Source organism: Kogia breviceps, chromosome 15 (genome assembly GCF_026419965.1).
Source record: "Kogia breviceps isolate mKogBre1 chromosome 15, mKogBre1 haplotype 1, whole genome shotgun sequence".
Lineage (NCBI taxonomy): Eukaryota > Metazoa > Chordata > Mammalia > Artiodactyla > Physeteridae > Kogia > Kogia breviceps.
In genome coordinates, this window is record NC_081324.1 from 64,567,959 (window position 1) to 64,595,082 (window position 27,124).

The 27,124-nt window shown below is 47.6% G+C and overlaps 1 protein-coding gene across 1 annotated transcript in view; it reads right to left on the reverse strand.

Annotated features, from left to right (window-relative positions):
• Positions 1 to 271: 271 nt before the first annotated feature.
• MAPK1 (mitogen-activated protein kinase 1) overlaps positions 272 to 27,124 on the reverse strand; it is an 89,571-nt gene continuing 62,718 nt past the window's right edge. The window contains exons 4-9 of the mRNA XM_059041198.2: positions 25,312 to 25,428; positions 18,966 to 19,080; positions 18,569 to 18,700; positions 8,620 to 8,729; positions 6,240 to 6,365; positions 272 to 1,795 (exon numbers count right to left, since the gene is read on the reverse strand). Of these exons, the coding sequence (XP_058897181.1) occupies positions 6,249 to 6,365; positions 8,620 to 8,729; positions 18,569 to 18,700; positions 18,966 to 19,080; positions 25,312 to 25,428 (591 nt within the window). The 3' untranslated portion in view covers positions 272 to 1,795; positions 6,240 to 6,248. The remainder of the gene's footprint in view (positions 1,796 to 6,239; positions 6,366 to 8,619; positions 8,730 to 18,568; positions 18,701 to 18,965; positions 19,081 to 25,311; positions 25,429 to 27,124) is intronic.

Genomic DNA, 27,124 nt, shown 5'->3' on the forward strand with positions numbered 1-27,124 from the left:
TCCAACCTGAGACATTTGGGCTGCTTCATCAGAGCCTGACAGAACACTGTAGACCTATGATCTGAAGAAACGAACATGTCAGAATTGATTCTCTGCTGTGTGGAAGGAAAAAACTCTCCAGAAATGCTTTCTAAATCACCTGACATAAAGCAAAGTGTTCAGGCAGTGCCTGGTGGGAAGGGGAGGCCTGTAAGCCTTTCTGTTCTAAAGCACAGACTGAGCCTGACTGTCCATTTGGACCCGCTAATCCAGAGGAAAACAACACCAAATCTTAACATGAATATGAAGATAGAAGATGTACATTTATTTTCATGAATTACAAGTGCATTGCTGTTCATATTAGCAGGCAGTCTTTATATAACCCATTCTCCATTGCTGTCAAAAATCAAACAAGAAAAAAAGGACAGCTGAGAAATGAAAAGCTAAAAATAGAATTATTTTTCCTAAGTGATCTGCTGGATAGCATTTTCCGTGGAACACAACTCAGAGGTAACAATAGATTTTTTGTTTCAATCATAGGCATGTGGCACTTGGACAGTCATCTCCGCACAGAAAGCTGTAACAGTCATGCGAGGGTACAGTAATTATTGAACAAGGCAGATTTCTCACCACAGAGAGCAGTGGGGGAGTCAAGAGGAGGCACCGCACGGGGACAGAACACCGAGTCCACACCACAGGGTGCGGCGGCGGGAACAAACACTAGAGGGCTCAGGAGGGCAGGGGCTAGGGCTCCACGCACGCAGGACCTAGTGCTAGCTGCTCCTGACGGCCTGAGCTTGGTGACATCAGAGACGTGAGCGAGCACTTGACGAAAGAACAGTGCTCCAGTTGTGAGCTCACGGAGGCTTTATTACAAACTGTTATATCGTAGGTTGAAAATGAACTTAAGATGCTGACATGCTGTAGGAGGAAAAGGAAGTGTACACTTTCTCACTGAAAGACGCAGTGTTCCTCTCCGCTAGACCCTCAGGCGTCGAGCGTGGCTACAGCGCCCGTGGCACCTGTGCCCACTGGGCGTGGAGCTCAGCCCCACGCCATCTGGGCAGCCTGAATGACCTCACGCACCTCTCACCAAATCCCGAGAGAAGCTGCCACTTTATATCTTTTTGCATAAGTCTTGCGAACACCCAGAACTGCATATAACACATTTTGGCAAGTGTGCCCCTGTAAATGGTACAGGTGGAACTGCCCGATGCAGCACTTCTTCCTTTTTAGAAAAAGGACTGAATTTTCTAAAAGCTGGGCAAGCAGTACATATACATCTGTTAGGGATTAACATGACATGAGGACAGGTGCTGACGAGCACCCACAGGGTCCAGGGGCAGGAGCACGAGCTGCAGGGGCCCCGGCAGGGTGGGAGAGGAGTGCAAAGAGGGGCAGTCACTGCCTTAAAGTGCCCAAGGAGCGGCCACCCTCTCGGAAGGTGAGATGCAGTGACCGACGGTGAGGGCGGGGTCAGCAGGGCATCGGGAGGGAGGACTAGGGAGGGTGGAACCACTGCATCTTTCAAACCAGAAAGCGATTAGTGACTAAAGCAAGGTGAGCAGTAGGTGCCCTGAAGTACATACTGCCACAGGTCACCGGAGGGCGACACACACAGGGGTGCCAGGAACAGTTCTCTGGACTGAAGGAATTCTTTGAAAGCATAAAAGCCACAACTACCAGAAACTGCCCCTCCGAATGGCTCAAAGGAGTCAGGTGAACACGCCGAGACAGGCTGGAGACGGGCCCGGGGTCAGGAGCTGGGAGGAAGAACAGCGATGCCTGCGCGTGGCCCGTCCTCAGAGCCCGTGTCCTGTTGGGAAACAGACAGACCGACTGTGAGCTAAGGGTGAACCACGTGGAAAAGCAGCAGCAGCAGTGCTAGGAAAACGGAAGAGTGAAAAAGAAAAACACTCCTGCAGAAAAGGTCATTTCCCTCAGAACCACGTGGCATGAGTCACACCTGAGGCTCCTCAAGGGTGGGCTTGCCTCCACCCCCCACCCCGGGGCACCTCCTCTCAGACGTTTCACAGAGGATGTTTCCAGAACACTCCGGGGAGACACGCACGCTCGCTCACAGCCAGGCCGGCATCAGTATTCCCCAGATGCCATTTATTAACCAACGGTCCAAACCAGAGTCTGAGAATCTTTGTAAACACATGTGTGAAGTGGAAAACGCTTCTGCCTCCTCTTCTCAGCACGTCTCTCTCTCTAGATGAGGAGGTAGGTCAGAATCAACCACACAGGAGGCAGAAAGTGTGTTGTTTTTAATGCTCAAGTTTTCTGTGACTAAGCACAACAAGCACAACCAAGTGCTGGTAGGAAGAGTGAAGCTGGTAGGGCTGGACCTTGGAAGGGCAGGAGGGGACCCAATGGCTGCTGTCCCGCCAGGCCCCCCTGGCCCTGCAGACGCCCGAGGATCCCTTAGGAGGCCCCCGAGGTCCCCCATCACTCTCCTAACATCTCTATTTTACTTGAGGAAATTATATTCTGGGTTAAATCTACTCCACCCGTTTACAGACTAGCAGTTCTCAGCTGTGAGCACAGACTGCTGAGGGTGGGGCGCGGGTGGACACAGGAATTCCCTCCACCTTGAGGACCATCCTGGGGAGGAGAAGTGCACGTTCTCTGTCTCACGATGAAGCCGCGTGGAGACAGCAAGAGGGTAATCGAGTGCGTCAGGATGCGAGCAAAGCAGACCTTCCTTCCCCTAGAGACGTGGCCTGTTAAACGTCCACTGGCAGGCATCATGTGGCTCACAGGCACTGCCAGGTGGATAGTCCTTGCCTGCTGCTCGGGGAGATGGGCTCAGGGACAAGACGTGACCTCCTCCTAGAGGCGTGCCACCATGAACTGCAGCCATACCCAGCAGCTGGCAGAAAACTAAAACTGCCCTAAATGCTTTTATCTTTAATGAAACCAAAGGGAAACAAGGGGTTAATGCCCCTAGTAATCAGTCCCCCCCAACCCCCCGAGAGTCAAGTGATGGGCGGAGGAGGAAGAAAGGCAGGCACCACCTCCTCTTCCCCAGCTTCTTGGGGGAGCAGGTAAGGAGATGGTCTGTAAGGATGAGGTTGACCCAAGGCCGGAGGAATCAGAGACTTGTCACAACGTATTAACCACTTACACCTTTTAACCTTTCCACTGAAAACATTTCTAAAATAGAGCCCCTTAAACAAAATATAAAGAACATACTTTGACCCTTTACAATCACTCAGAGCCGCCACTAAGAACATCAGCGAGCAGGGGACACCTAGGGTGTCCTCTGGAGCAGTCCCTGCTGTCCCCTCCAGCAAAGCCCCCAAAGCTGTGTGAGCACGTTTCCCAGGTGGCCCCGTGTGTCACAGCACCGTCACCTCCAGGCTTTCCTCTGTGCAGTTCTGCCCTCACTGCAGACTGGGAACTCACACCCACGGTCCCTCCATCTCCCTGGGGAGCAAATCTAGGTGAAAAAAGATTTCTGAGTCCAGGTCTAAAGGACCTGGACTCTCTGCCTAGTTTTGCCACCGATGTATAATCTTGAGCAAAATGCTTCAACACATTCCTTCAGTTTCGTCAATCGTAAACCTGGGCTGTGTGCTGACTTCAGAGAATGCTGCTGTGATCATCAAAAGGCTATGTCTGTGAAAGAACCTGGCCCAGAGCTTAACAACTCCCCCGCCCCACCCTCCTCTGCACTCACTCTTCTATCCTAGATGACTAAATTGTAAGTCAGTCTAGATGTTGGAAATTTCCTTTGAAATGCATAGAAAAAAACAAGATGGATGCAGATGGAGGAATGGATGGACAGATATGTGAGAAGGCAAAGAAAGTATAATAAAGCGTTAATCATAGGATCGGGGTGGTGGGAATATGGGTGTCTACTGTAAAACCCTCAACTTCTCAGAATAGGTGAAAATTATCATTTAAAAAACGTTTGGGAAAAAAATCAGGCTACCAGCACATGCTGTGCCTTCTGTGTGCCTGGAGGAAGTGAACTAAACACAGAGCAACCCCCCTGCCACCGCCTCCACTGGTGACAGGCCCCAACCCTGTATACTCAGAGCTGGGGTGGGCCCTGGGTGGGCTCGGTCCCCGTGTGCTAATGGCCTCCAGTAGGCATCCAGTCAGCAGCCTTGTCCTGCGGCCCAGGACCCTGCCTGGTCACTGTCACGCTCCCCTGTTCCTGCTGCCTGACCAGCCACCCCACAAGTTGTTGCTGAGGTCCCACCACCCAGACTGCCCAGTGTCAGCTGCCCTGACACTTCAGGACCTAAGACCACCTGTGAGGAGAGGCGGGCCCCTCCCCACCAGCGGGGCGCCCCTTCCCGGCGCTCTGCATCTTTGGGGCTGAACCCTCCCCTGGTGCAGCACCACAATGCTGGGCCTGACTCCCCGGGTCCTGCCATCAGGCTGCTAGAAAGCAAAGCCTGGGTCTTACCAACCCGTTCCCTCCTACCCAGCACTAAGAAGTATGTGATGGGGATTAAATGAACAATGACAAACTGATAGCTCCATCACCCCTAGATGTTCTACACAAAAGATGTGCATGATGGTCTGTGTCTTTCTCCCCTCTCAGGCCACGTGCTCCTCAGCCACATTCAGTCCTGTCTGTTCTGCTCACTGGGGTGAGCACACAGCATGTATGCCCTGAAACCAGAAGGCAGGGAAATCAGGGGCCATGAACACACAGGAAAGCAACCCATGGAAGGGACCGTGCAGAAAGTTGCTCAGCTCGACCTTCCAGGCCAGGGGTCAGTGGCCTAATCTGTAAAGAGCCAAACAAAAGCTTATTCACCCAACGCAGCCAGGCCGACCTGGCACGGACACAGGGACGGGAGAGCAGGCCCCTGGCAGAGACAATCCCCCCACCGTGAACGCAGACAGAGAGGCCAGGAAGGGGTGAAAACAGCTGGGCCCCAGGGGCCGCTTTCCTTCTGTCGGTGAATGACCGCACAGTGCCTTGTGTGCAACAAATTCTTCAAGAGATTGTCCCGATGTGAGGTGTGGACAGATGAACCCTTCCAACCCCACTGGACTGGCCTCCCTGTCCCCTGCGACATCTCCCCTTCCTGCTCAGACACTTCCTGAAGGTTGGCTGCTGGGGGCACATGTGCTCAGGCTTGGAGTCTGGCCTCCAGTGTGTCCCAGCAAGGGCCTGCCTGTCCCCCTCCATTGCTTGGTTAGGGAATCGGGGTCTTTCGGGCTCTGCTCCCCTCACTCCCCTGTAGTCACTGCTTCTCCCAACCACACCCCAGTCTGAGCCCCAGGTCTGGAAGCTCCTCTCCCACCCTCTCCTCTGCCCCAGTCCGGCCCTGGTGGCTCTGTGAGTAGGTGAGCTGATCACATCTGCTTGTGGCCCCCCTTCTGCCCTTCCCTGTCCCCTGCTCTGAGCTCTGGGGCTGGGACCCTGCCTTAGCACCGCTGCCTGTCCTTGGCAGCTGCTTCTGGTGGGACTGCCAATGAGGCACTAAAGAAAAGCCTTCTTTCTTCCGCCTCTAGTGGCACGTGGCTCTTCAGGAGGGGTGGTCCTGGGTTTCAGAGGTACTGGAAGGTGGCGGTGACTCAGGCCCCTGAGGTCCCTGGGTCAGTGGCAGTCAGGCTCCTGACCCTCCTCAGCAATGGTGATGCTCTAACAGCTGCAGTTCCGGCAGGGGCCCGGCACTCTCCCGGGCTGCTGACCAGACAGATGTTGGCTCACATCGCTTCCCCTCAGCCCCTGCAGACCCCCGTCTGCAGGAAGCCCCACTGCCCCCCTCTTGCTCTCCAGGCCTTCCACAGCCTCCTGACTGATCACACACCCTCTGTGTGAAATACCTCAAGCAGCTTCTGATCTCAAGCCTGGACGCTGCCCAACACAGGCAACCTCAGACCAACCCTCAGCCTGACCCCAGTATGTGAAAATAAATAAAAAGGCCTAGGCAGGAGAGAATGGACTTAAGATCCAGCTGAGAACCCCCAATGCCCACCGCTGCAGAACCCCCCACTTCGTAACCCTGCTCGGAGTCCTCTCGGTCACCTGTCTGCAGACCCCACTGCCCGGCCATCCAGCTGTCCCGGGCAGGTCTGTCCAGAGCATTTCCCCAGCAGGTGCCTCAACCCTTGGTCGTAATTCTTTATCTCACTGCTCATTTCTACAGAGTTCTAACAAAACAAGCCCCACTCTCTCTCCCATTCCATATATTCTCTAAGATTGAGATCTGTTTCCTCTTTTTGAACACTTTTTACACCTGTCTCCTCTGCTAGGATTTACTATATATAGTTAAAGCTCCACGTACCTGAGAAATTTAAGATCTGTATCCTGGCTGGAATCTAGCGGTCTCTTCAAAAATGAGTTCTTTGAGCTTTTCCTTGGGCAAGTCATCCAATTCCATGTCAAACTTGAATGGTGCTTCGGCGATTGGCTTGAAAAGAAAACAAAATGTTTAGACAAAAGTGGTTGTGGTTGAGGCAGTCATTCACTGCTCCACAGAAAGACCACGGCTCAGGCTCTGCAACTGAGACGGCAGGACTGGCACCTGTGATGAGCAGCCCTGTGCTGCGCCCCAGTTGTGGAAATGCACCTTCCGAGAGCCTTGAACCAGTGAGAGGGAGCGTCCCCACATGATTCTCCAATGTCTTCAGGCACTGCATGCACATGGCAGCCACAGGAATCTGTTGTGATGGGAGGGCTGCTGCTGGTGGTAGTATATATACACAATCAGGACCCTCAATACTTGAATAAATGCATTTGATTACATACATTACGGTATCTTTATATGAAGAAATATTATGGAGCCATTAAAAAATGAAGCTGCAAGGAAGGTGAAAATCATGGCAAAATGCCCATATTTGTGTTAAATAGAATGAACTCTACTTTATTTTTAAAATTTAGATATAGAAATATAAGACTGAGAAGGAAACACTCCAAAATTTTAATAATGATAACTGCATAACAGAACTACAAAGTGATCTTTCTTGTATTTTTCTGCAAGTTTTCACTTTTTTTTAGTATACTCTCTCTATAAATAACCAGAAAGCTAATACTGTCTATTCATATCAAAAAACCTCCATGCATACTCAATGATAAAAGATGTAATTAGTCAGTTAATATTTTGATTTGTAAGCAACCCCCTCCAAACGAATGCAATGTTACAGAACCTGATGACGATACAGCTGTTACCAGGCACCCTAGACCTTATCCATGTCACCTTCACACCAGGTATTAAGGGGAAGGAAACGTGCACCCCAAACTCTGCGCTAGGCCCTGGCCTCTTGAAAGGGGAAAGAGAAAAACAGGCAGCTCCCCTCCCTGAAGGAGGGCTCGATGTACGGGACCCTACACATACCACCCTTCTAATCCGCCTGGCCCCCTTGGGGTATGGGGTACCACCACAGCCTGAAAGTAGGAGGTGGGGCTTAGGAAACCGCCAGCTCACAGGGCAGTAAGAGCCCCAGGTCCCATGTTCTCAGCTGCTGCCCTTTTACGTACCACGGAGGTCGTGTCAACTATTTCCGGGAAAGGCCGTGGAAGCGGAAGCTGACTGATAAATGCTTCCTCCATTTGATTTCCTCTTTCTCTTTTTCATGTAACTGCTTTTCACCTTTGTAGTTAGTTCTTCCTTTCCTCTTCCATTTCCCCTTTAATACACTCCTCTTAGTTCTCCCTTTTTTTTTTTTTTTTTTTTTTTTTTTTCGGTATGCGGGCCTCTCACCGCTGCGGCCTCTCCCGTTGCGGAGCACAGGCTCCGGACGCGCAGGCCCAGCGGCCATGGCTCACGGGCCCAGCCGCTCCGCGGCACGTGGGATCCTCCCGGACCAGGGCACGAACCCGCGTCCCCTGCATCGGCAGGCGGACTCCCAACCACTGCGCCACCAGGGAAGCCCAGTTCTCCCTTTTTTAAAAACAGGAGTGTGAAGGCTTACTGTCTATGCATTTGAGCCTGAACTAGAAAGATCCACATTTCTGGTTCCTACTGCACTTTCCTTCATTATCCTCCAGGGAACAAAGTTAAAAGTGAGCCCCCAAGGGCTTCCCTGGTGGCGCAGTGGTTGAGAGTCTGCCTGCCGATGCAGGGGACACAGGTTTGTGCCCCAGTCCGGGAGGACCCCACATGCCGCGGAGCGGCTGGGCCTGTGAGCCATGGCCGCTGAGCCTGTGCGTCCGGAGCCTGTGCTCCGCAACAGGAGAGACCACAACAGTGAGAGGCCCGCGTAACGCAAAAAAAAAAGTGAGCCCCCAGAGGAACCAAAGAGCCAAGGAACTGGGACTTTTGGACAGAAGATGCCCGACATGCAGCACCTTCACCTGGATGCCCAGTGTGCACTGGAGACTCGCACATGCACCTCTGCGACCAGCATTCCTCATCACGACAGGCTCTCGTGTCTCTAGGGAAGCAGGCACAAAGCCACCAAGCTCTGGTGGGACTGTCCTGGCTGACCTGTCCACTCCTCCCCTCTACCTTCAGGGTGGGCCCTGCGGTTCCATGTCTCTTCCTGCCACAGGCTGTGACCACAGTCCTGGGATCCCTTCCCTGCCTGTGCTCCCCTCCCCTTCCACTTCCCCGGCCCCGCCCTGTGCAGGGGACCTAGAGGAAGGGGGTTTCAGGCTGTGGGGACAGCACTAGTCTCAGGCACATGATGGCAGGGCCACTCAGCCGGGCGGGTGCAGGCTCTCACCTCATCACTTGGGTCGTAGTACTGCTCCAGGTATGGGTGGGCCAGAGCCTGTTCCACCTCAATCCTCTTATGAGGGTTGAAGGTCAACATCTTGTCCAGTAAATCCAGAGCTACAAAGAGAAAGGTTTTGCAGAGGTTAGAAGCCAAAGAAACAGTCAATGAAATACTCTCTCGTCTTCCTGTTTAAGGCCACTGACCCACAAGACAACCGAGCTAAAGGAGCCCCCGCCACCCAGGGGTGCCTGTTCCATCTCTGAGCTGGAGTCTGAGCACCTGCTAGTAGAGACACAGACTCAGGAAGGTGATGTGCTCAGCAAAGGCTCCACATAGTGGCCAGGATTCAAGCCCAAGTCTGCCCCCAAAACCTGGGCCTTGTCCTAAATCATGGCTCTGCTCGCAGGGTCAAAAGCAGAGGTTTTATGTATGTACTGCTCTTAAGTCAACTCCAAAGTCACTTCTGCAATGGTCACTGCCTCCCATGTGGTTTCAGCCTCCTCCTTCCAGGTCCTGGCTGAGAGGCATGTGTAAAGCACAGGCCCCCTGGCCTGCTTTGCAGCCTGGTGTCTTTCTCCAAGGCCCCAAACTACAAGTATTCTCTCGACCTGGCCGGCAGTTCAGCCCTGACCACCTCTTTCATGTCAACAGTACAGCAAGGCAGCAAGTGCAGGGGCCAACAGGAACAAGCCAGAGGCGGTGGCCAATGAGCAGCCTGACCTGGGGCCTCTGCAGAGTGTCTAGGCACCACCTCAGGCCGCAAGGACAGCCAAGTGGCACGGCTGACAGTGGCTGGGACCAGGGTTAAGGGTCATGTGACAAAATACTTCCTGTATTTAGTGTTAGAAGTAGGTTTCAATGAGGGAGAATACATATTAGAAAAGACTTCACTGTTCTGGTAAAGAGGTAACAAAGAGGGCTTCATTTTTTTTTTTTTTTGCGGTACACGGGCCTCTCACTGTTGTGGCCCCTCCCATTGCGGAGCATAGGCTCCGGATGCGCAGGCTCAGCGGCCATGGCTCACGGGCCCAGCCGCTCCGTGGCATGTGGGATCTTCGCGGACCGGGGCACGAACCCGTGTCCCCTGCACTGGCAGGCGGACTCTCAACCACTGCGCCACCAGGGAAACCCAAGAGGGCTTCTTTTAAAACTGTCTCCTTTTATTTAACAATGCTCAGACCAGTGGTGCTTGCAGCCCTGAGACACCCCTGAGAAATCCAAGGGCTCCAAGAAATAAATCTAAAAACTACTAGGTAATTATTAAGAACACACATTTTTAGAAAATGTATTGACACTAACAAAAACAAAGCACTGGCATCTACTTAAGGAAGCCTTGTTACTCACGGTGATAGTTTCTTATTAGGTTATCAACCTCGTCCATCTGCAAATGAGCACCCGACTCTAAGCTCTAGGATAAAGAACGGTGATGGAAAATCACTGTAGTCACTAGGAAATGTGCTCCCCGATGGAGAGTAGCCAGCGGCTGGCCAGGAAGTGGCCGGGAGAGAGCGGGTGGGTGGGGTGCCCCACTGCCCAAGGTCGGGGCCCCCACATGCACATCCTTGCACACCACCCCTACTCACCTTCAATCAGGAGATCATCGATGTGGTTCACTGTGTGTTGGACATAATGAGAAATTCCACACAATAAAGGACTTTTTTCATGTCCATAAAGTGAAGTGTGAAAACCAGTATGTTTTTTTAAAGTCCACATAATGAATTTCTACAAATAGTACGTTTTCAAACTGGTAGACGGGCGAACACACCTGCTGGGCCTCAGAGCCCTACCATACCTAACACAGGTACTAAAATCGACCTCATTTCCCGCTCCCGCCCCCCTCCCCTAGAGCTCACAGACATTTCCCCAAAGACTGCCTTGAGATGAGATAACCTCCGTCCATGTCAGGAGAAGCTGAGGGCCCAGCCACAGTCAAGAGTCTAACAGCATTATTTTTAAATTCCAAGTCTTGTTGATATTAAGGAGGGATGCACTCCAAGGCAACTGGATGCTCTGCAGCTGACACACTCCTAAAACAGACTCTTCAGTTCCTTCAAGTTCAATCCTAGGCAACAATTTCAAAAGAAAAGAGTTTTTTTTTTTTTTTTGCTACTTGAAAACTGACTGGCTCTCCAGCCTCTTTTGACTGCAGCGCTATTTCTGCACTGCTCGCAGCTACAGGAGGGGAGAGGGGGAGATGGGAAGCAGCTGGCAGGTGCTGCTCCCACAGTCAGAGAGCCCGGCCTCCCTCCTCCCTCATGCTCAGCATCCCGCTGGCACCACTCCAACGTATGAATCACGCTGGCTGTGAATATGCTTCCTTGGAGGCAGATTTTATTTCCCCTAAAAGACTGAAGCCCCTTCTAGGCCAGGATGACATCTGACCACGATCCTGACTTTCCCTGGTGGCAGCCATGAGCCCACACCTCCCCTCTAACTCCGGGGGGTGTGCAGCAACACGACTCCACCCTTCCGGCTCATCAGTCACTTCTCCTTCCAGGTCCTAGGGCGGGTCACCGGCTGGCAGCACTGCTTTGGGGCCATCTCACCTACCCAGCAACACTTTGATCCCAGATCAAGGTTGCCATCTGTCACTTCCATCCTCAGCTCGAATTTCTGAGCAGGGCCAGAGAAAAAGGCCACCTGTGCAGACTGTGCCACCGCAACAGTGCTTCTCAAACTTTCTAATCTCAGAGCCCTACTCTTGAAAACTACTGAGGATCAATTATTAAAAAGCAGCTAATTCAACTCACAATTCAAACAACTGCACAGCACCATCCTTTGAGGATACCACTGCACTCAGCACATGGCAGATGTGTTCTGTGTGCACTTACCCGCGCTGTCACATGAAGCACTAAAAAGACTGGTACAAAGGACAGGATACAACAAAGCGGGTTCTCTGTGCTGCTTCACCAAGGGCACCTCACATGCAGCTGCCCTGGTTTTAGCTGGGAGGCTGGCACTGCCGCCTCGCCCTGCACTGAGCACAGATGGCAGCACAAGGGACAGGGTGCAGGATGCCTCAGTGTCGTCATGAAAGGATTTTTCACCTCACCACCCCCCTGGAAGGATCTTGGGGACATTAGAGGTCTAAGGAGCACACTACCAAGAACTGCTGAGCCACAAAAACTCAAGATCTTTAATCTTATCATGGTCCCCAAGAGCTCAGGGAACGCCCTGGTCAGCCCTTCTCTACTCACATGGGTGGATCATGCCCTTCCTGCCCACTGGCCCTCATTCCTCTCAGCACATCCTTCTGAGAAAATCAAGATCCCCAGGGGTGACCTTCCTGGACATTCCTCCACCAGATCCATATGCATCCTTCTGTGGAAGAGGGGACCCTCTCCCTACCCAAAGCCAATCCTCCTTGCTGTGGCTCCCCCTGCTGCCCTCACCTGGCCCAGTCCTTTCTGTCTTCATGTTCCCACTCCTCTTATGTGGTCACCCATGACCTGAACTAGAGGCCTCTGTGCCACGTGGAGGTGCTGAACTCGGCCACATTCTCACAAGGCATTATCTGTGTCCATCTCCTCTACAGGTTGCAAGAGTCCCCATCCCTCCTGCACTGCCCAGGGAAGATTCTTGTCCAGCTCCTTACACATCTCACTTTCACCTCCCCAGCCTCTTCCAGGATTTAAAATGCCATCTGTTAAAAAACTCCTAAATCTATTGTCACCTCAGGACTCTCACTCTCTGTATACTGAGACTCTCTGGAGGTAATGAAATAGAATACAGCTTATTATCCCATTGAGAACATATATACATATATGCATTTACAGGAGCAGTAATAAAGTTTGGAAGCTTTTCAAATACCAGGTTATCTGAGAAATGGACACAGACTTCTCACAAGAACGGCATTTTTTAAAATTTCAAAAAATAGGGGAATTCCTTGGCAGTCCAGTGGTTAATACTCCGCTCTTCCACTGCAGGAGGTAGCAGTTTGACCCCTGGTCAGGGAACTAAAATCCCGCATGCCGCATGGCATGACCAAAAAATACCTCCAAAAAACAGAAGTGGGACTGAGAGAACAGAATTCCTCATCTTTCTTCACGCGCTCACAGCCATCTTCTGGCTTTGCGCACCGGTGTCCCCTGCCCTCTAACCACACGGAGCTACACTTTCCATGGGGGAGCTGCACTTGCCATGGGGGAGCTCTCATGCTTGCCCGTGGGAGCGGTGACGCCAGCTCAGCCACATTCACCGGGTTCTCTTGGCCACAATGATTGTCAAGGGTGTGGACACAGAGGCAGTGAGTGACAGCCCCACACTTGGGCTAAAACTATCAGGAAACAGGTCAGCGTGAGCCTGGAGATGCTGGTGGCCATGATGTCACCACGAGAAAAGAGGCTGGTTAACAAGAAAGATGCAACAGAGGAAGGCAACGCTGAATGACAAAGTCCAAATTGTGGTCAAAGCGGCTACGTCCGGAATCCAAGCCCTGCTGGGCCTGTCGGTTCCGAGAGCCGGTGAAGTCCTTCTTCGGGCCGAGGCCAGTCCCAGTGGGTTCTCATGAAGTGGATGGAGAAGGCCTCAAAGAGCCGACCCTCCAGTCTGTGACGACTCACCTCACGCCCACAGCCCCATCGCTCAGTGGGAACCACTGCTCATCTCTGGACACGTTTTATAGAATTTCCCGGTGCATCTTCTTTCACACAGTTGAGATCATATTACACATAACAAAGGCTGTGTTATTTCCTCAGTCAACACTGCTCATTAGTATTTTCCCATACTACAGAAATTTTGTAAAAATCACTTTTAGGGACTTGATATAATATTCTTTTGAGTAGATGTATCAGTTGATTCTGATCCATGAACAATGAACAGTTAGCGCTGACGTTGTTTCTAACAATTAAAAAAAAAATTTATTCTTGGATGCGTTGGGTCTTCATTGCTCCACGTGGGCTTCTCACTGTGGTGGCTTCTCTTGTTGCGGAGCACAGGCTCTAGGCATGCAGCCTTCAGTAGTTGTGGTATGCAGGCTCAGTAGTTGTGGCTCGCAGGCTCTAGAGCACAGGCTCGGTAGTTCTGATGCACAGGTTTAGCTGCTCCGCAGCATGTGGGATTTTCCTGGAGCAGGGCTTGAACTCGTGTCTCCTGCATTGGCAGGCAGATTCTTAACCATTGTGCCACCAAGGAAGCCGTTTCTAACAATTTAACACGGCCCAGACTAAACTCTCAACTGCTAACTCCCAACTGGCTCCTCCCAGTGACCCTCGGCTCAGTACCTCTTCATGGAAGTTGTGTGTTCTTGTCCTTTGCTCGTGTATTTATCCACTGATGTCTTAGATTTCTCTCTGCTCTTTAAACACTAATAACATTAACGAGAAGTCTAACATTAAGAACTACTGTTCCTAACCCTCCCTAATGTTCTTAAGCTCTCAACCTTCCCAATTATCCTATGAGGTGGGTAAAACTTGCCCCAATTTTGAGATGAGGAAAATGTGAAAAAGTGAGGTCACAAGTCTGCACTCAGGAGGCCAATCGCAGGGCACAGGACCCAACCACCATGTGTGTGTGTGACCATCAACAAAACAGGACAGGGATCCTTTAAATGTTATTCAATCTAGAACAAATTATACCTATTTGTCCACACCTAGTCTAATCTAGTTTAAATTTTAAACTTTTAAATCTACTACCTTTCATTATGTTTGTCTTTTTAAAAAATTAATTAATTAATTAATTAATTTTTGGCTGCATTGGGTCTTCGTTGCCGCGCACTGGCTTTCTCCAGTTGTGGCGAGTGGGGGCTTCTCTTCATTGCGGTGTGCAGGCTTCTCCTTGCGGTGGCTTCTCTTGTTGTGTAACACGGGCTCTAGGTGTGTGGCCTTCAGTAGTTGCAGCATGCAGGTTCTAGAGTGCAGCCTCAGTAGTTGTAGCGCACAGGCTTAGTTGCTCCGTGGCATGTGGGATCTTCCCAGACCAGGGATTGACCCCGCGTCCCCCCTGCACTGGCAGGCAGATTCTTATCCACTGCGCCATCTTGGTTTGTTTTTAAAGCTTAGGGAGATATTCTTTCCCCACGCAGAGATCAGAAAAATACTGAATGCTCTAAATATTGTTAGTTTTTAATAGTATGATTTTTTAAAAAGTATTTGATCAATTGTTTTGGAATTCACTTTGATGTGTGAATAGTGATTTAAACTGATTTTCCTCCAAACAGTTATTCAACTAGCCCAGTACCATCTGCTGAAGAATAATCATTTCTTCCTCCCTCACGAGAGTAATTTTGGAGAGAATCCTAAGCTAGATTCCTTTGAAGAAAAATCTACACTACTACTGGGTTCAAGGGACTCAGCAGTCAGAAATATCCAACAAACGTGAAAAAATATTCAACCTCACTCTTAATTAAAGAAAAACAAATTAAAATGTCATTTTGGTTGGCAAACCCCAAAGTGCAATACCCAGAATTGCTGGAACAAAAGACATGTGACAGAACTGCCAAGCTGCCTTTCAGAGAGACTCCACGGATTCACACTCCACCAGCTGCCTCTGAGAAGAACCCCTTCCCCACAGCCTTGACCACACAGTGGGTTATCAAACCCTGTGATTCTTGCTACTGTGATGAGTGGGAAAAAAATGGAATTACTGACCTTTCAATGTTCGTAACTCATATAATAAATAACAATGAGTTCCTTTTCCTGTATTTAAGAGACATTTACATTTCCTTTTCTGTGAACTATTTGAGTTCACTCAGGTTTTCCATTAAGATCTTATGGAAAAATCTGAACAAACATTTTGGCCAACCCTATACTATTAACCAGACTTAAAAGTGCTAGTGTTTCAGCTTGGAAGTTTTAATTTCTTGAGATTCCCGAGGTCTTCCATTCATTTCTTCCTGTTATTTTCATGCAAATCTAGACTATTAGCTACCTGCATGCAGGTTCTTAAATCTGTCTTATTGCTGTTCTATGTCCAGGGCCTTAGAACAGACACCCATCTATTTATTAAGTGAATACATTTACCAATGCTGTAGTAAGAAACTAGAAGCAACCTGGTGGCAGATAAATATGGCCCCCATTTCTTTGCAGCTCCTCCCATGAAGGGGTGGATTCATTTCTCCCCTCTTGAGTCGGGCCTGACCTTGTGATGTGCTATGACCAACAGACTGTGGCAGAAATGTCCATTTCTGAGACTTGGCTAGGAGAGATCTTGCAGCTCCTGCTCTGGTTCTTTTGGAATGCTGTTGCCAGCATGAGAAGCCCAGTCTGGTCCACGGTAGGATGAGAGCCAACAGGGTGCTAGGTGCTGTGAGGCACCCTTAGGCCATGCAGCATGAGGTGAGCTAAGCAGACCCACCCAGCTGCACCCAGCCCCGTGGGCTTTGGAACAAATATGCAAATATGTGCTGGTCGGGTTTTAAAAATTTTTGGTAATAAGGGTCAATTTTAGTAAGATCCTCTTCTAGATCTCATTTCACAAGGTGCCACTTTAACCTAATTATGGTTTGGTTTGGTTTGACTGAACTGTTTCTAACTTTCAGGTGTGCAGCAGCATCATATGGGGTGATCTGAAGGCCCGGGAGTTGTGGAGGGGTTTGTTGCACAGCAACAGATAACTGATGTGAATGTCAATGTCCAATATGAGGTTGTGAAAGACACTACAGGCCACCCACAAGGGAACGTTATGTACCCATTCTTTATAACTACAGAGACATAGAAAGGACCCAAGATATATAAATGAAAATCTTTGTCTTGAGATTTCAGAACCTAGTCCTACCAATACCAGTAGTATAGACATTCACACAACCCTGTGATGCAGGTACTAATATTTTATAAATGGGAAAACAGAGGCCTAGAGAGGTTAAGTAGTTTGTCCAAAGGATGCTCAGCTGGTAAGCGGCTGGGCTGCGGACTGAACCAGGGAGGTCCGGCTGCAAAGCATGTGCTCTGGACACATGATGTTTTATGCCCATTTCAGCACTAAACTCAATCTTTCCACTTGATTCTATGTATAGTTCTTCCCCGCTTTTTCATTATATTCACCCAATACCTACAATTCAAATTTAACTGGATTTTATTACCTGAACGAACCAATCTCAAAGTTCATGACCTTAACATAAGGAAAATAAGCTAAAAAACCCTCAAATAATTTGATGCAAATTATGACTAACTAGAGAAAAGAGTGAGGAAACAAAGAGGAGAAAAGCCCAAGAGTTCTGTTTCTTGTAAGGTCTTAATTATACAGTTTTGTTATGTACACACTTCTTAAAAAAGGCAACTCAGGAAATCAGATCTAGGTAACACACTTGGGATGGACGATATAGCACACAAACCAATCTAATCAGTAACACGTGCAAGGTATGGGAAGTTCTAATTTTGAAAATTCTGCAACTAGAATACATTATATAACTATAAATAGGTAGAAGCTGCACACACTTTGGTAGAGCAAACATTAAAGGTTATTTTGGGATTCTGATAATTAAGACTATTTCTTATTCTCTGACTTACTTTTTCTATACGTCCAAACTGTCTACCATAATCATATACTACCTTTATATCAGAGACTTTAAAAGACAGTTCCTCTTATATCCAAAAGAAATTCAAATTAAACCAAGTGTTTCTGAAACTTGGCTCAGGGTCAACACATAAAATAAATTCAACATCTAAGTAAATCGTTGTTAACGTTAAAAAATACACATAAATGTACACACACACACACACACACACACACACACACACATATATGCATACACACATATTAGAAAAAGCTAAAATTCAGTCAATAGCAGACTGGATGTAAATATTGTAAAATCACTGCACCAACATGTCAGCAAGATGTTCTTGGGTTCCCTCCTCTGACCTCTTCCTTCCACTCTAAGGACCCCTTTGATGACACCAGGCTCACGTGGACAACCCATGCTAACCTCCCCACCTTAAAGTTAGCTGACAAGTAACCTTACCCCTCTCTGTCATGTAACCTAACATGGATCCAGCTTCTGGGAATTAGGACACAGACATCTTTGGGCATGGGGTCATTATTCTGCCTACCACACTTTTATGACAGTATAAAGTTAAAAAAATAGCTGCCTAATATATTTAACAGGTACATGTTAAGCAGGAATGAAGGATAATATAATTATTAAACAAAATTAACTTATAAGATATCAAAGACTAAAATCGAATGTATGACCTTTCTCTTTTACGGAACATGCTCTTGGAACATATCTAAGATAGCTTCACCCAACCTAAGGCCATGAAGATTCTATCCTGGTTTTTTCTCAAAGCTTAATAGCTTTAGTCCTTCTATTTAAGTCCATGTTACTTATTTTTTGCACACAAATGTCTAATTGTTCCAGCACCATTTGTTGAGGAGACTGCCATAGGCACCAGTACAGATAAATCTAAATCTGAAATGCATTCTGCTGAGTGGAAGAATCCAGTCATAAAAGGCTACATATTACATAATTGCAATTTTATGACATTCTGGAAAAGGTAAAGCCATAGGGACAGGAACCAGATCAGATGTCGATTGCCAGGGACTAGGTGAGGGAACTAACTACGAAGGGGCACGAGGGAACTGACTACGAAGGGGCATGAGGCAACTTCTGGGGACAATGGGAATGCTCCAAAACTTGACTGTGGTGAAGTTACAGGACTGCATACGTTTGTTAAAATTCTGAAACCTGCACAACTAAAAAGGGTGGTTTACTCTATGTGAATTATTCTGTGATAAACCTTTCAAAATGATCAAATGACAAGATGACCTTAAAAAAATTGAAATTAATCCAAGTTAAAAAGTAGCAAAGAAACTAAAACGTGGAAAACTAAACAGTCACCTCCAGACTCCCTTACCCTATGGCCACTGCTCCTAAATAAGAGGGAAGAAAGCAATGAAGAGTGAGCACCAAATAAGGCATTATCCAACAGCCACAAACTAGTGACCTACTGCTTTAATGAATAAGACAAAGAAACAAACAAAAGCTAAGCCTAAGAAAAATAATCAATGAAATCACATTTACCTTTGGAGTCAGCATTTGGGAACAGCCTGTTCCATGGCACCTTATTTTTGTGCGGAAGAGAAAGCAAATAGTTTCTAGCTTTTAAATTTATTATACAATTCAGGTCTTCCTGGGATGGGGATCCAAGAATACCTATCAGATAAAATAATCAGCTGTTAATTATCAAGACCAAGGTAAACCAACTGTACACCATCAGCAGTGGGGCGGAATGGGCACTGACATTCAATGTTTTCTCACTACCTCCCAATGCTTTTTACAAAGTCCTTAATGTTTTAAATCAAGGAAGATTAAAAAAAAGCTCATGTCCATCAGTTTGAAGAGTTGCTGGAACTCTTCTTAATTTCCTGAGGGTACTCTGATGTACACAGTGGGTCCCCAGAATGCTCATGAACCTTACCCAGAATGTGGTTCAGCTGGTCGAGGTAATGCTTCCCCGGGAAGATGGGCCTGTTAGAGAGCATCTCTGCCAGGATGCAGCCTACAGACCAAATATCAATGGACTTGGTGTAGCCCTGCAGTGGAAAGGAGAGAAGATGGAGAATGACCTCTGCTGTTCCATGACACAACGAGACCTTTCTGCATGACAGGTACAGGGCTGCTGGAGTGTCAGCTTCTCCTCTGGCTCTATAATTCAGAAATAAGAGACCATGGAGAGACAAATATCATTTGGCTTTCTTATAAGACACTAAACAACCCAGATTACTTGATTTTATTTCTCTCTTCAAAGTTGATTAACTCATTATTAAGTTAGAATTTCTGCAGTATACTTCATTTCTTTTTTCAAATGTTTTGAGAGAAAGAATCAGAATCCTTGTAAGCTGAAGCTGGAAAAAGAAAAAAGTAGAGACAACCACTGATTGCTTTAGGACATTTGTGGCCCACTTACTCATTTTGGAAACCTGGACTTCCCTGGTGGTGCAGTGGTTAAGAATCCGCCTGCCAAGGCAGGGGACATGTGTTTGAGCCCTGGTCCAGGAAGATCCCACATGCCACAGATCAACTAAGCCTGTGCGCCACAACTACTGAGCCTGAACTCTAGAGCCTGCAAGCCACAACTACTGAAGCCCGGGCACCTCGAGCCCATGCTCTGCAACAAGAGAAGCCACCACAATGAGAAGCCCATGCACTGCAACAAAGGGTAGCCCCCACTTGCTGCAACTACAGAAAGCCCACGCGCAGCAACGAAGGCCCAAAGCAGCCAAAAAATAAAAAAATAAAAAATAAATAATTATAAAAGGGGGGGCATTGCTACATTTTCAGAATATCTTTATCCATTTTGAAAATCATTAAAAACAAAACACAACAATTACCCATGATCTCTGCCGAAAAGAAGCACGTGCCGACTCCATCATGTCTCACTGATCCCTATTGCTTATCTCCTTTTTCTATTCATTTATCAGGTATATTTTTTCTTTTAAAGGAATTTGGTGAAAAGACACGAATTATCATACAACAGTAAAAAAAAGACATGTTACTATATAAGTTGAGTTTTATGGAGAATGCTTAGGTATAGTGATAAATAGAAGAAATGTGGAGAACAGCTAGAGGGAAAAAAATTTATCCAAATATTAAAGTTTATGGAAACATAGCAAAGTATTTTTTGAAAATCAAAGAATTAATGATCAGATCTACAGCTCTGATAAAATGGGTTGAATTTCAAAACAATTCTCTTCAATAAATTACAGAGATTTAAAGTTATCTTCCCATAATTTCCTAGTAGATTGATTGATTGATTCATTTATTTATGGCTGCGTTGGGTGTTTGTTGCAGCGAGTGGGGGTTACTCTTTGTTGCTGTGCGTGGGCAGTGGCTTCTCTTGTTGTGGAGCACGGGCTCTAGGCACAACGGGCTCTAGAGAGCAGGCTCAGTGGTTGTGGCGCACAGGCTTAGCTGCTCTGTGGCATGTGGGATCTTCCAGGACCAGGGCTCGAAGCTGTGTCCCCTGCATTGGCAGGCGGATTCTTAACCACTGTGCCACCAGGGAAGTCCAACGTGGTAATTATTATTACTATAATTAACAGTAACTATAACCATAATGATGGTGGAGACCTGGAGGACGCCATCTTAACCAAAAGATCAACAAGAACTTCACTGATACCGACACAAACCAGGTGTGCCTCCTGATATGACAGATGATATGCTGAGAAAACACTCTTTCTGTGGTATTCATGCCCAAAATGCATGACACAAAACTGAGGCACGTGCTGCAAGTAGCTGACCCGCACCCTTCAAAAATATCAAGGTCAAGAAAGGCTAAGGAACTATTTCAGATTAAAGGCGACTAAAGTAACCATGCACGTGTGAGCCTTGCACACATATTGAGAAAAGCTATAAAGGTTATTATTGGGACAACATCCAAAATCTGAATATAAACAGGGCATTACTATTGGATCAGTGTTAATTTTCCCACTTTCGATTACCGTACTACGGTCACGTGAGAGAACACCCTTCTTTCACCTCCACTGCTGCCGCTCTGGGCTGCACAAATCTTTGTTGGGGGGCCAGCCTGCGCACCTCAGGGTGCTTGTCACTGCTTTGACCTCTCACTGCTCAATGCCGGCAGCACCTCCCCTACTGGTTGTGAGAACCAAAAATGTCTCTAAACACAACCAAATGTCCTCAGGGAACATTCGAACTACTGTTCTAAGCACACACACGGTGAAATGCTTAGTGCTAAAGGTGCACATCTACAATCCATTCTCAAATGACTCACAAAAACAAGCACACAGAGAGAGAATGAAAAAGCAAAAGGGACAAAACATAAAGAGCTGGTGAGTGTGCATCTGAGGTGAAGGGTGGACAGTTCCAGCCAGCAGCTCTGTGAGGCGGCTTCCCTCTGCTTTAATACGACTGTGATTCTGTTTTCCTCTTCACTCATTCTCTCACATGTGTACAGGAGATTTTTCTAGAGGTTACATGTCATTATAGGATATTACACGTGAAATGTGACAACAGTGAACCGTGCTTCCCTAATGCTCTCTGTTACAGAATCACGCATGGGTGTTGGTGTCAGGAAGAGCAATGGATGCCATGGTTTCAGATTTCACGTGGCAATTAGCCTTTCCTCTGCTGGGTTTTGGTGTGGTATCAGTGATGAGCCAAGAGTAGCTGAAAAGATTACTAACTCTCCCTTTCTGAGCTTCGTGCGAAGACTCTTCACTAACTTCACCAAAACAATATATTTGACAGACTGAATGCAGAACCAGGTGAGAATCCAGCAGTGTTCAAATCAATCCAGATGCCAAAGAGATTTGCAAAGATGAGAACACTACTCTTCTCACTAAAATGTTTTTGTTGTGGAAAACAAACATTTTTTAAATGAGAACTATCTAACTTTTTAACATTTATTTTAAAATTAATTTAAAAATTAATAAATACTTCAAAAAGTTTCAGTTTTGGGGCTCCAAACTGGTGGCTCAGCAGTTAAGAATCCGCCTGCCAATGCAGGGGACATGGGTTCGAGCCCTGGTCTGGGAAGCTACAACTACTGAGCCCATGTACCCTAGAGCCTGTTCTCCACAAGAGAAGCCACTGCAATGAGAATCCGGCGCACCACAATGAAGAGTAGCCCCTGATCGCCACTAGAGAAAGCCTGCACACAGCAACAGACCCAACACAGCCAAAAACAAAAAGGTTTCAGTTTTAATTTCTATATAGTAAATATTGACTGATAAAACCCACATGAACAAAACCTGCTTGGGGTCTTGGATAAAGTTTTAGACATTCAGACATTAAAGGAGTCTTGAGAACAGAATGTTTGAGAAACCCTGCCTTTTCTTTTCTTGCAATGTTTCTGCGAATTGAAAATTCTATCAAAATGAAATGTTACAAATACACATACAAAGAACGCTCTAGCTGGCCAAAGCTGGGAAAATGAGTATATTAAAAAAAAAGAGAAGATAATGGACAGCAAACAAACAAACAATAGACCCCCACAGCCACCATGAGTCCATAATCATGTTTTTAAAACAAAGACAGGGGTCAGAGGAAGAGAAAGAGAAAAGGCGGAAACCTCTTCTTCACAGATGAATGCCAGCTCATCTATGTAAAAGGAACAATCAATTTAGAAAATCACATTTTGCAATGGAGACAATGGTCCTCAAGGTTGCACCCCTGGGGGAGAGGCTGCCAGGAATCAGAGGAGCCACACACATGGCTTCCAAGACTCTGTGGGGTTTGTGCCAGAAAAGTGTGACCTAAACCTAATCAGGAGGAGCCAGTCCCAAGAATTCAGAAAGAGACCCACTGGGCACAACACCACCTCTGTGCTCTGCCAAGTATTCCGTGTCACAGAGAAGCCAGGAAGGTGGGAGGACTGTCCCAGATGGGTGGGACACACACAACTGGGATGGCACTGAATGAGCGCCGGCCGTCACAGGCGCTCTCAGGGTACCATGGCTGTGGGGAAGCACACCGCCTTTTCGGGAGTATTAGTGAACTCCTTGCATAAGTCGAGGTGTGCAGTGCTGGTTTATGTTGGTGAAGTGTAAGAGGGTTTGACACAAGGGAAGAGAGAGAAGAGACAGGGCGGAGAGAGGGAGGCAGCGATGTCAACAGCTGGTGCTGTAAGGGGAATATGGGTGTTTACTGGACTCTCTTCTGTGAGTGTGAAAATGTTCTAAATCAATAAAAGAGAAAATCCTGAATACACTGCTAGAAGTAACATTCTCAGGCTAGAGGTGCTATAAATAAAAAAGGATTCAAACTCAGTTTTGACTACAGTTAACGCTGCAAAAACAGAGGCCACCCTCCTGGCTACTTCCCCCTGGAGGGTGGCCAAGAAGTGAAGACAGGGCAACGGCTCAAAAGTGGGGACGGATGCTCTAAGACCACAAGGCCCAGGACGCAAAGGACAGCTTTCCTTCTAGCTGGCAGGCATTGCTGCACACACCGGTGCCTCTGGCACGGAGCGGCTGTCACGTGGCCCGTCTGAACACAGCAAGAACCTGTTGTGTGGGATTGTCATACAGAATTATGAGAGAATCAACACAACATTTTCTCCTTTGAAACATCTGTTACACCAAATCCTTCTTTACAATGGAATTTATTTTAATGGGATTTTACTTCCATAGCTAAACACACGTATGATATCAAGAATAACTAACTGCTTTAAACAAATTCCGTTTGCTCACAAAAGCAACCTACATCCCAAGTCCTTTCACTCGTAAAGGGTGGAGGAAGAAACAGCAGCCTATGGGCTAATTACACCTGTTCTTTTCATTCCCACGAAGGCTCTCAGGATGATTTCTGGTTCCTACACCTGAACACGGGGTCCAAAGTCTTTTTTTTTTTTTTTTTTTTTGCAGTATGCGGGCCTCTCACTGTTGTGGCCTCTCCCGCTGTGGAGCACAGGTTCCGGAAGTGAAGGCTCAGCGGCCATGGCCCATGGGCCCAGCTGCTCTGCGGCATGTGGGATCCTCCCAGACTGGGGCACGAACCCGTAATCCCCTGCATCGGCAGACGGACTCTCAACCACTGCGCCACCAGGGAAACCCCAAAGTCTATTTTTATAGCTTTTTTTCTTTCTTTTTTTTTTTGGTTGCACTGGGTCTTAGTTGAGGCAGGTGGGCTCCTTAGTTGTGGCTTGCCTGCTCCTTAGTTGTGGCATGTGAACTCTTAGCTGCGGCATGCATGAGGGATCTAGTTCCTGGACCAGGGATCGAACCCAGGCCCCCTGCATTGGGAGTGTGGAGTCTTAACCACTGAGCCACCAGGGAAGTCACTATTTTTATAGCTTTTCTTCATGTATATTAATGTTACATTATGGAAGATGGAACTGAGATCAAGAATCTATCTTGAGATATGAGATACAGGATTAGATATTAGATGTCAGGTGCACTTAACTTCTCAAATGTGACACCTTATTCAAATACTATCTGCAAATGATATATTAAAAATACTGAAACTCCGGGACCTCCCTGGTGGTCCAGTGGTTAAGACTCCGTGCTGTCAATGCAGGGGGCACGGGTTCGATCCCTGGTCAGGGAACTAACATCCCACATGCCATGTGGCATGCCCAAAAGATAAAACAAATAAAAAACAAAACTGAATCCCCACAGCAGCCCTCACTGTTTGCCACTGTTGCTCATACACCTAACAAGGATGTCGTACTTCACTTTCTCTTGCTTTTATAAATTTTTCAATCATTCCTTATGACCCAGACAAAGACCTTGTTAGAAGTGTGCTTTCGATACAGATGCAGGGACTATCATTTGGAAGCAGGACCATCCTATAATTTTGAAAGAATTATAGCAGCTCCAATTTTTTCCACACCAATGTTTTCTTCCAATTATACTATAATTTTTCTAAAGAGGCATTCTTCATTATCAGGTATGTCTGACCTTTACAGAAAAGCTCTGGTCTGCATTCACAGAAACGCACACCGTATACAAAGCTCATCTCTGACACACAGCCAGCCTGCCCCTGGCAGTTGCAGCCGCAGGAGTGAAAGCTGTCCCAGGTAGGACTGCAGAAGAGCTGACCCGGGGGTGGGACACAGACCATTCATTGTACCAGTGACCAGGAAGGCAGGCCCTCCAAGTCTATAACACATCAGCACTACCCCAGCCGAGGGCCCAGAAGTTCAGTGTTGAACGGGAGACAAAGGGATACCTTGGCTCTGACCAGACAGGCCAGGCCTAAACCCAGGTGGAAAGAGACTTACTGAGTGGGAGGCTTACTGCAACTCACGTCCAAAGTTCTTTTGCCTCTTGGTTTTCTTTTTATGCAAACTTAGTTCTTACCTTGGAATTCAACATAATTTCTGGAGCCCTGTACCAACGTGTGGCAACGTACTCCGTCAGGAACCCTGTGTGATCATGGTCCGGATCTGCAACACGGGCCAAGCCAAAGTCACAGATCTAAGAGAGAAAATAAAAGGACACGTTCTTAGAGATTCTAACCAATTTAACATCAAAACATCATAAACACAAAAAAGACAACAGCAGTAATGATGACAAGTAACTGCTACCATTCCTATGTGGCAGATGCTTCTTGGAATTTTACACACTCACTCTTACCTAATCCTCACCACAATCTGAAAAGCAACTGCTGCGCATCAGACAGGAACAGGCTGGAGGAGTCTTGAACAGAACACATCTTCAGAGGTATCCTCACCTCTCATTATCTGCTTATCCCACAGCAACTTTGCTTAGGCCACTTGACAAAAATTGTTCTGCTTGGAAAATAAGGTTACCCAAACCAGACCTCTCCTGCTGACGCTCGGGGGTGGTCACCGTGGGATCAACTCCTCTTCCGCACTCGCCCTCTCTCCGTAGACCTGACCTCCTGCTGGTCCTCCACCTGCTCTTCCTACCTCCTTCTCCCTCCACATAGCCAAACCCACTCCCAAAGCTTTAAAAGATATTTCACATACTGAAGATGAATCTTTTTTTTTTTTTTTTTTTTTTTTGCGGTACGCGGGCCTCTTGCTGCTGTGGCCTCTCCCGTTGCGGAGCACAGGCTACAGACGCGCAGGCTCAGCAGCCATGGCTCACGGGCCTAGCCGCTCCGCGGCACGTGGGATCTTCCCAGACCGGGGCACGAACCCGTGTCCCCTGCATCAGCAGGCGGACTCTCAACCACTGCGCCACCAGGGAAGCCCAAAGATGAATCTTTTTAAAAAAGATATTTCACATACTGAAGATGAATCTTTTTAAAAAAACCAAACACCCAGCCTCTAATTTCTCCTGACTCACAAAAGTACTTGCTGGCCTTTCACCATTCAACGCTTTGGTGCTACTCCAGCTCCAATGTATAAGGAAAGTAACTATAACATATTTAGTCCCGTACAATTTCAGGATATTTTAATTCCTAGCTCCTGGGGAACTAACCCGAGAAAGAGAGAGAGATGTTAACAAAGACAGGCCAAAGTCTAGCAGAAGGCAGCCTGGAAGACAGAGATCACTTTGGAGGCTTATTGCTTTAATTCATCTAAGAAGTGATAAGGGTCTGAGCTCAGGTCATAAAAATAGGATACGGAGGAAGGGACACACCTCAGAGACACTCATGAGACGTAAATGGACATCAACCTCTGCTCAGAGATCCCATAGTTGAAGTTCTTGACAATTCAGAAAGATTCTGAACGCTCCCGTCCACCTCACCAGTGTCTTCCTCTAGGCTTGGACACTGGCATCCCCATGTGGCACCTCTGACCTCACAGGCCCTGCTGCTTGCTTCGACTGCAGCATTTAAGAGAAGTGACGTATCTGTGTTGCCCAATTTCCGTCTTTTGACATACTGTCACTGCATCTTCAAAAGGAGCCAATGCCACATCTGCTTCCCCAGTCGCTCTTCCACAGGCTACGCTCTAAGTGCACCCTAACAGAGCTGCATGGTAAGGCTGTCTGGGCCCTCTTGCAGCTGACAGTCCCCTCTTGGCCTCCCGTGCCCCCCAGCACCAGCCTCACCTCTTGAGTCGGCCAGCTTGCTGATGTCATTGCACCCTTGACAGTCCCGGGCCTGTCAGAGGATCGGGCTGATGGACGGCCATAAGTTTTACAGGGGGACCGTGGTAAGCTCTAACCTCAGCTTGACTGATCTTGAGGCTTTCGACAT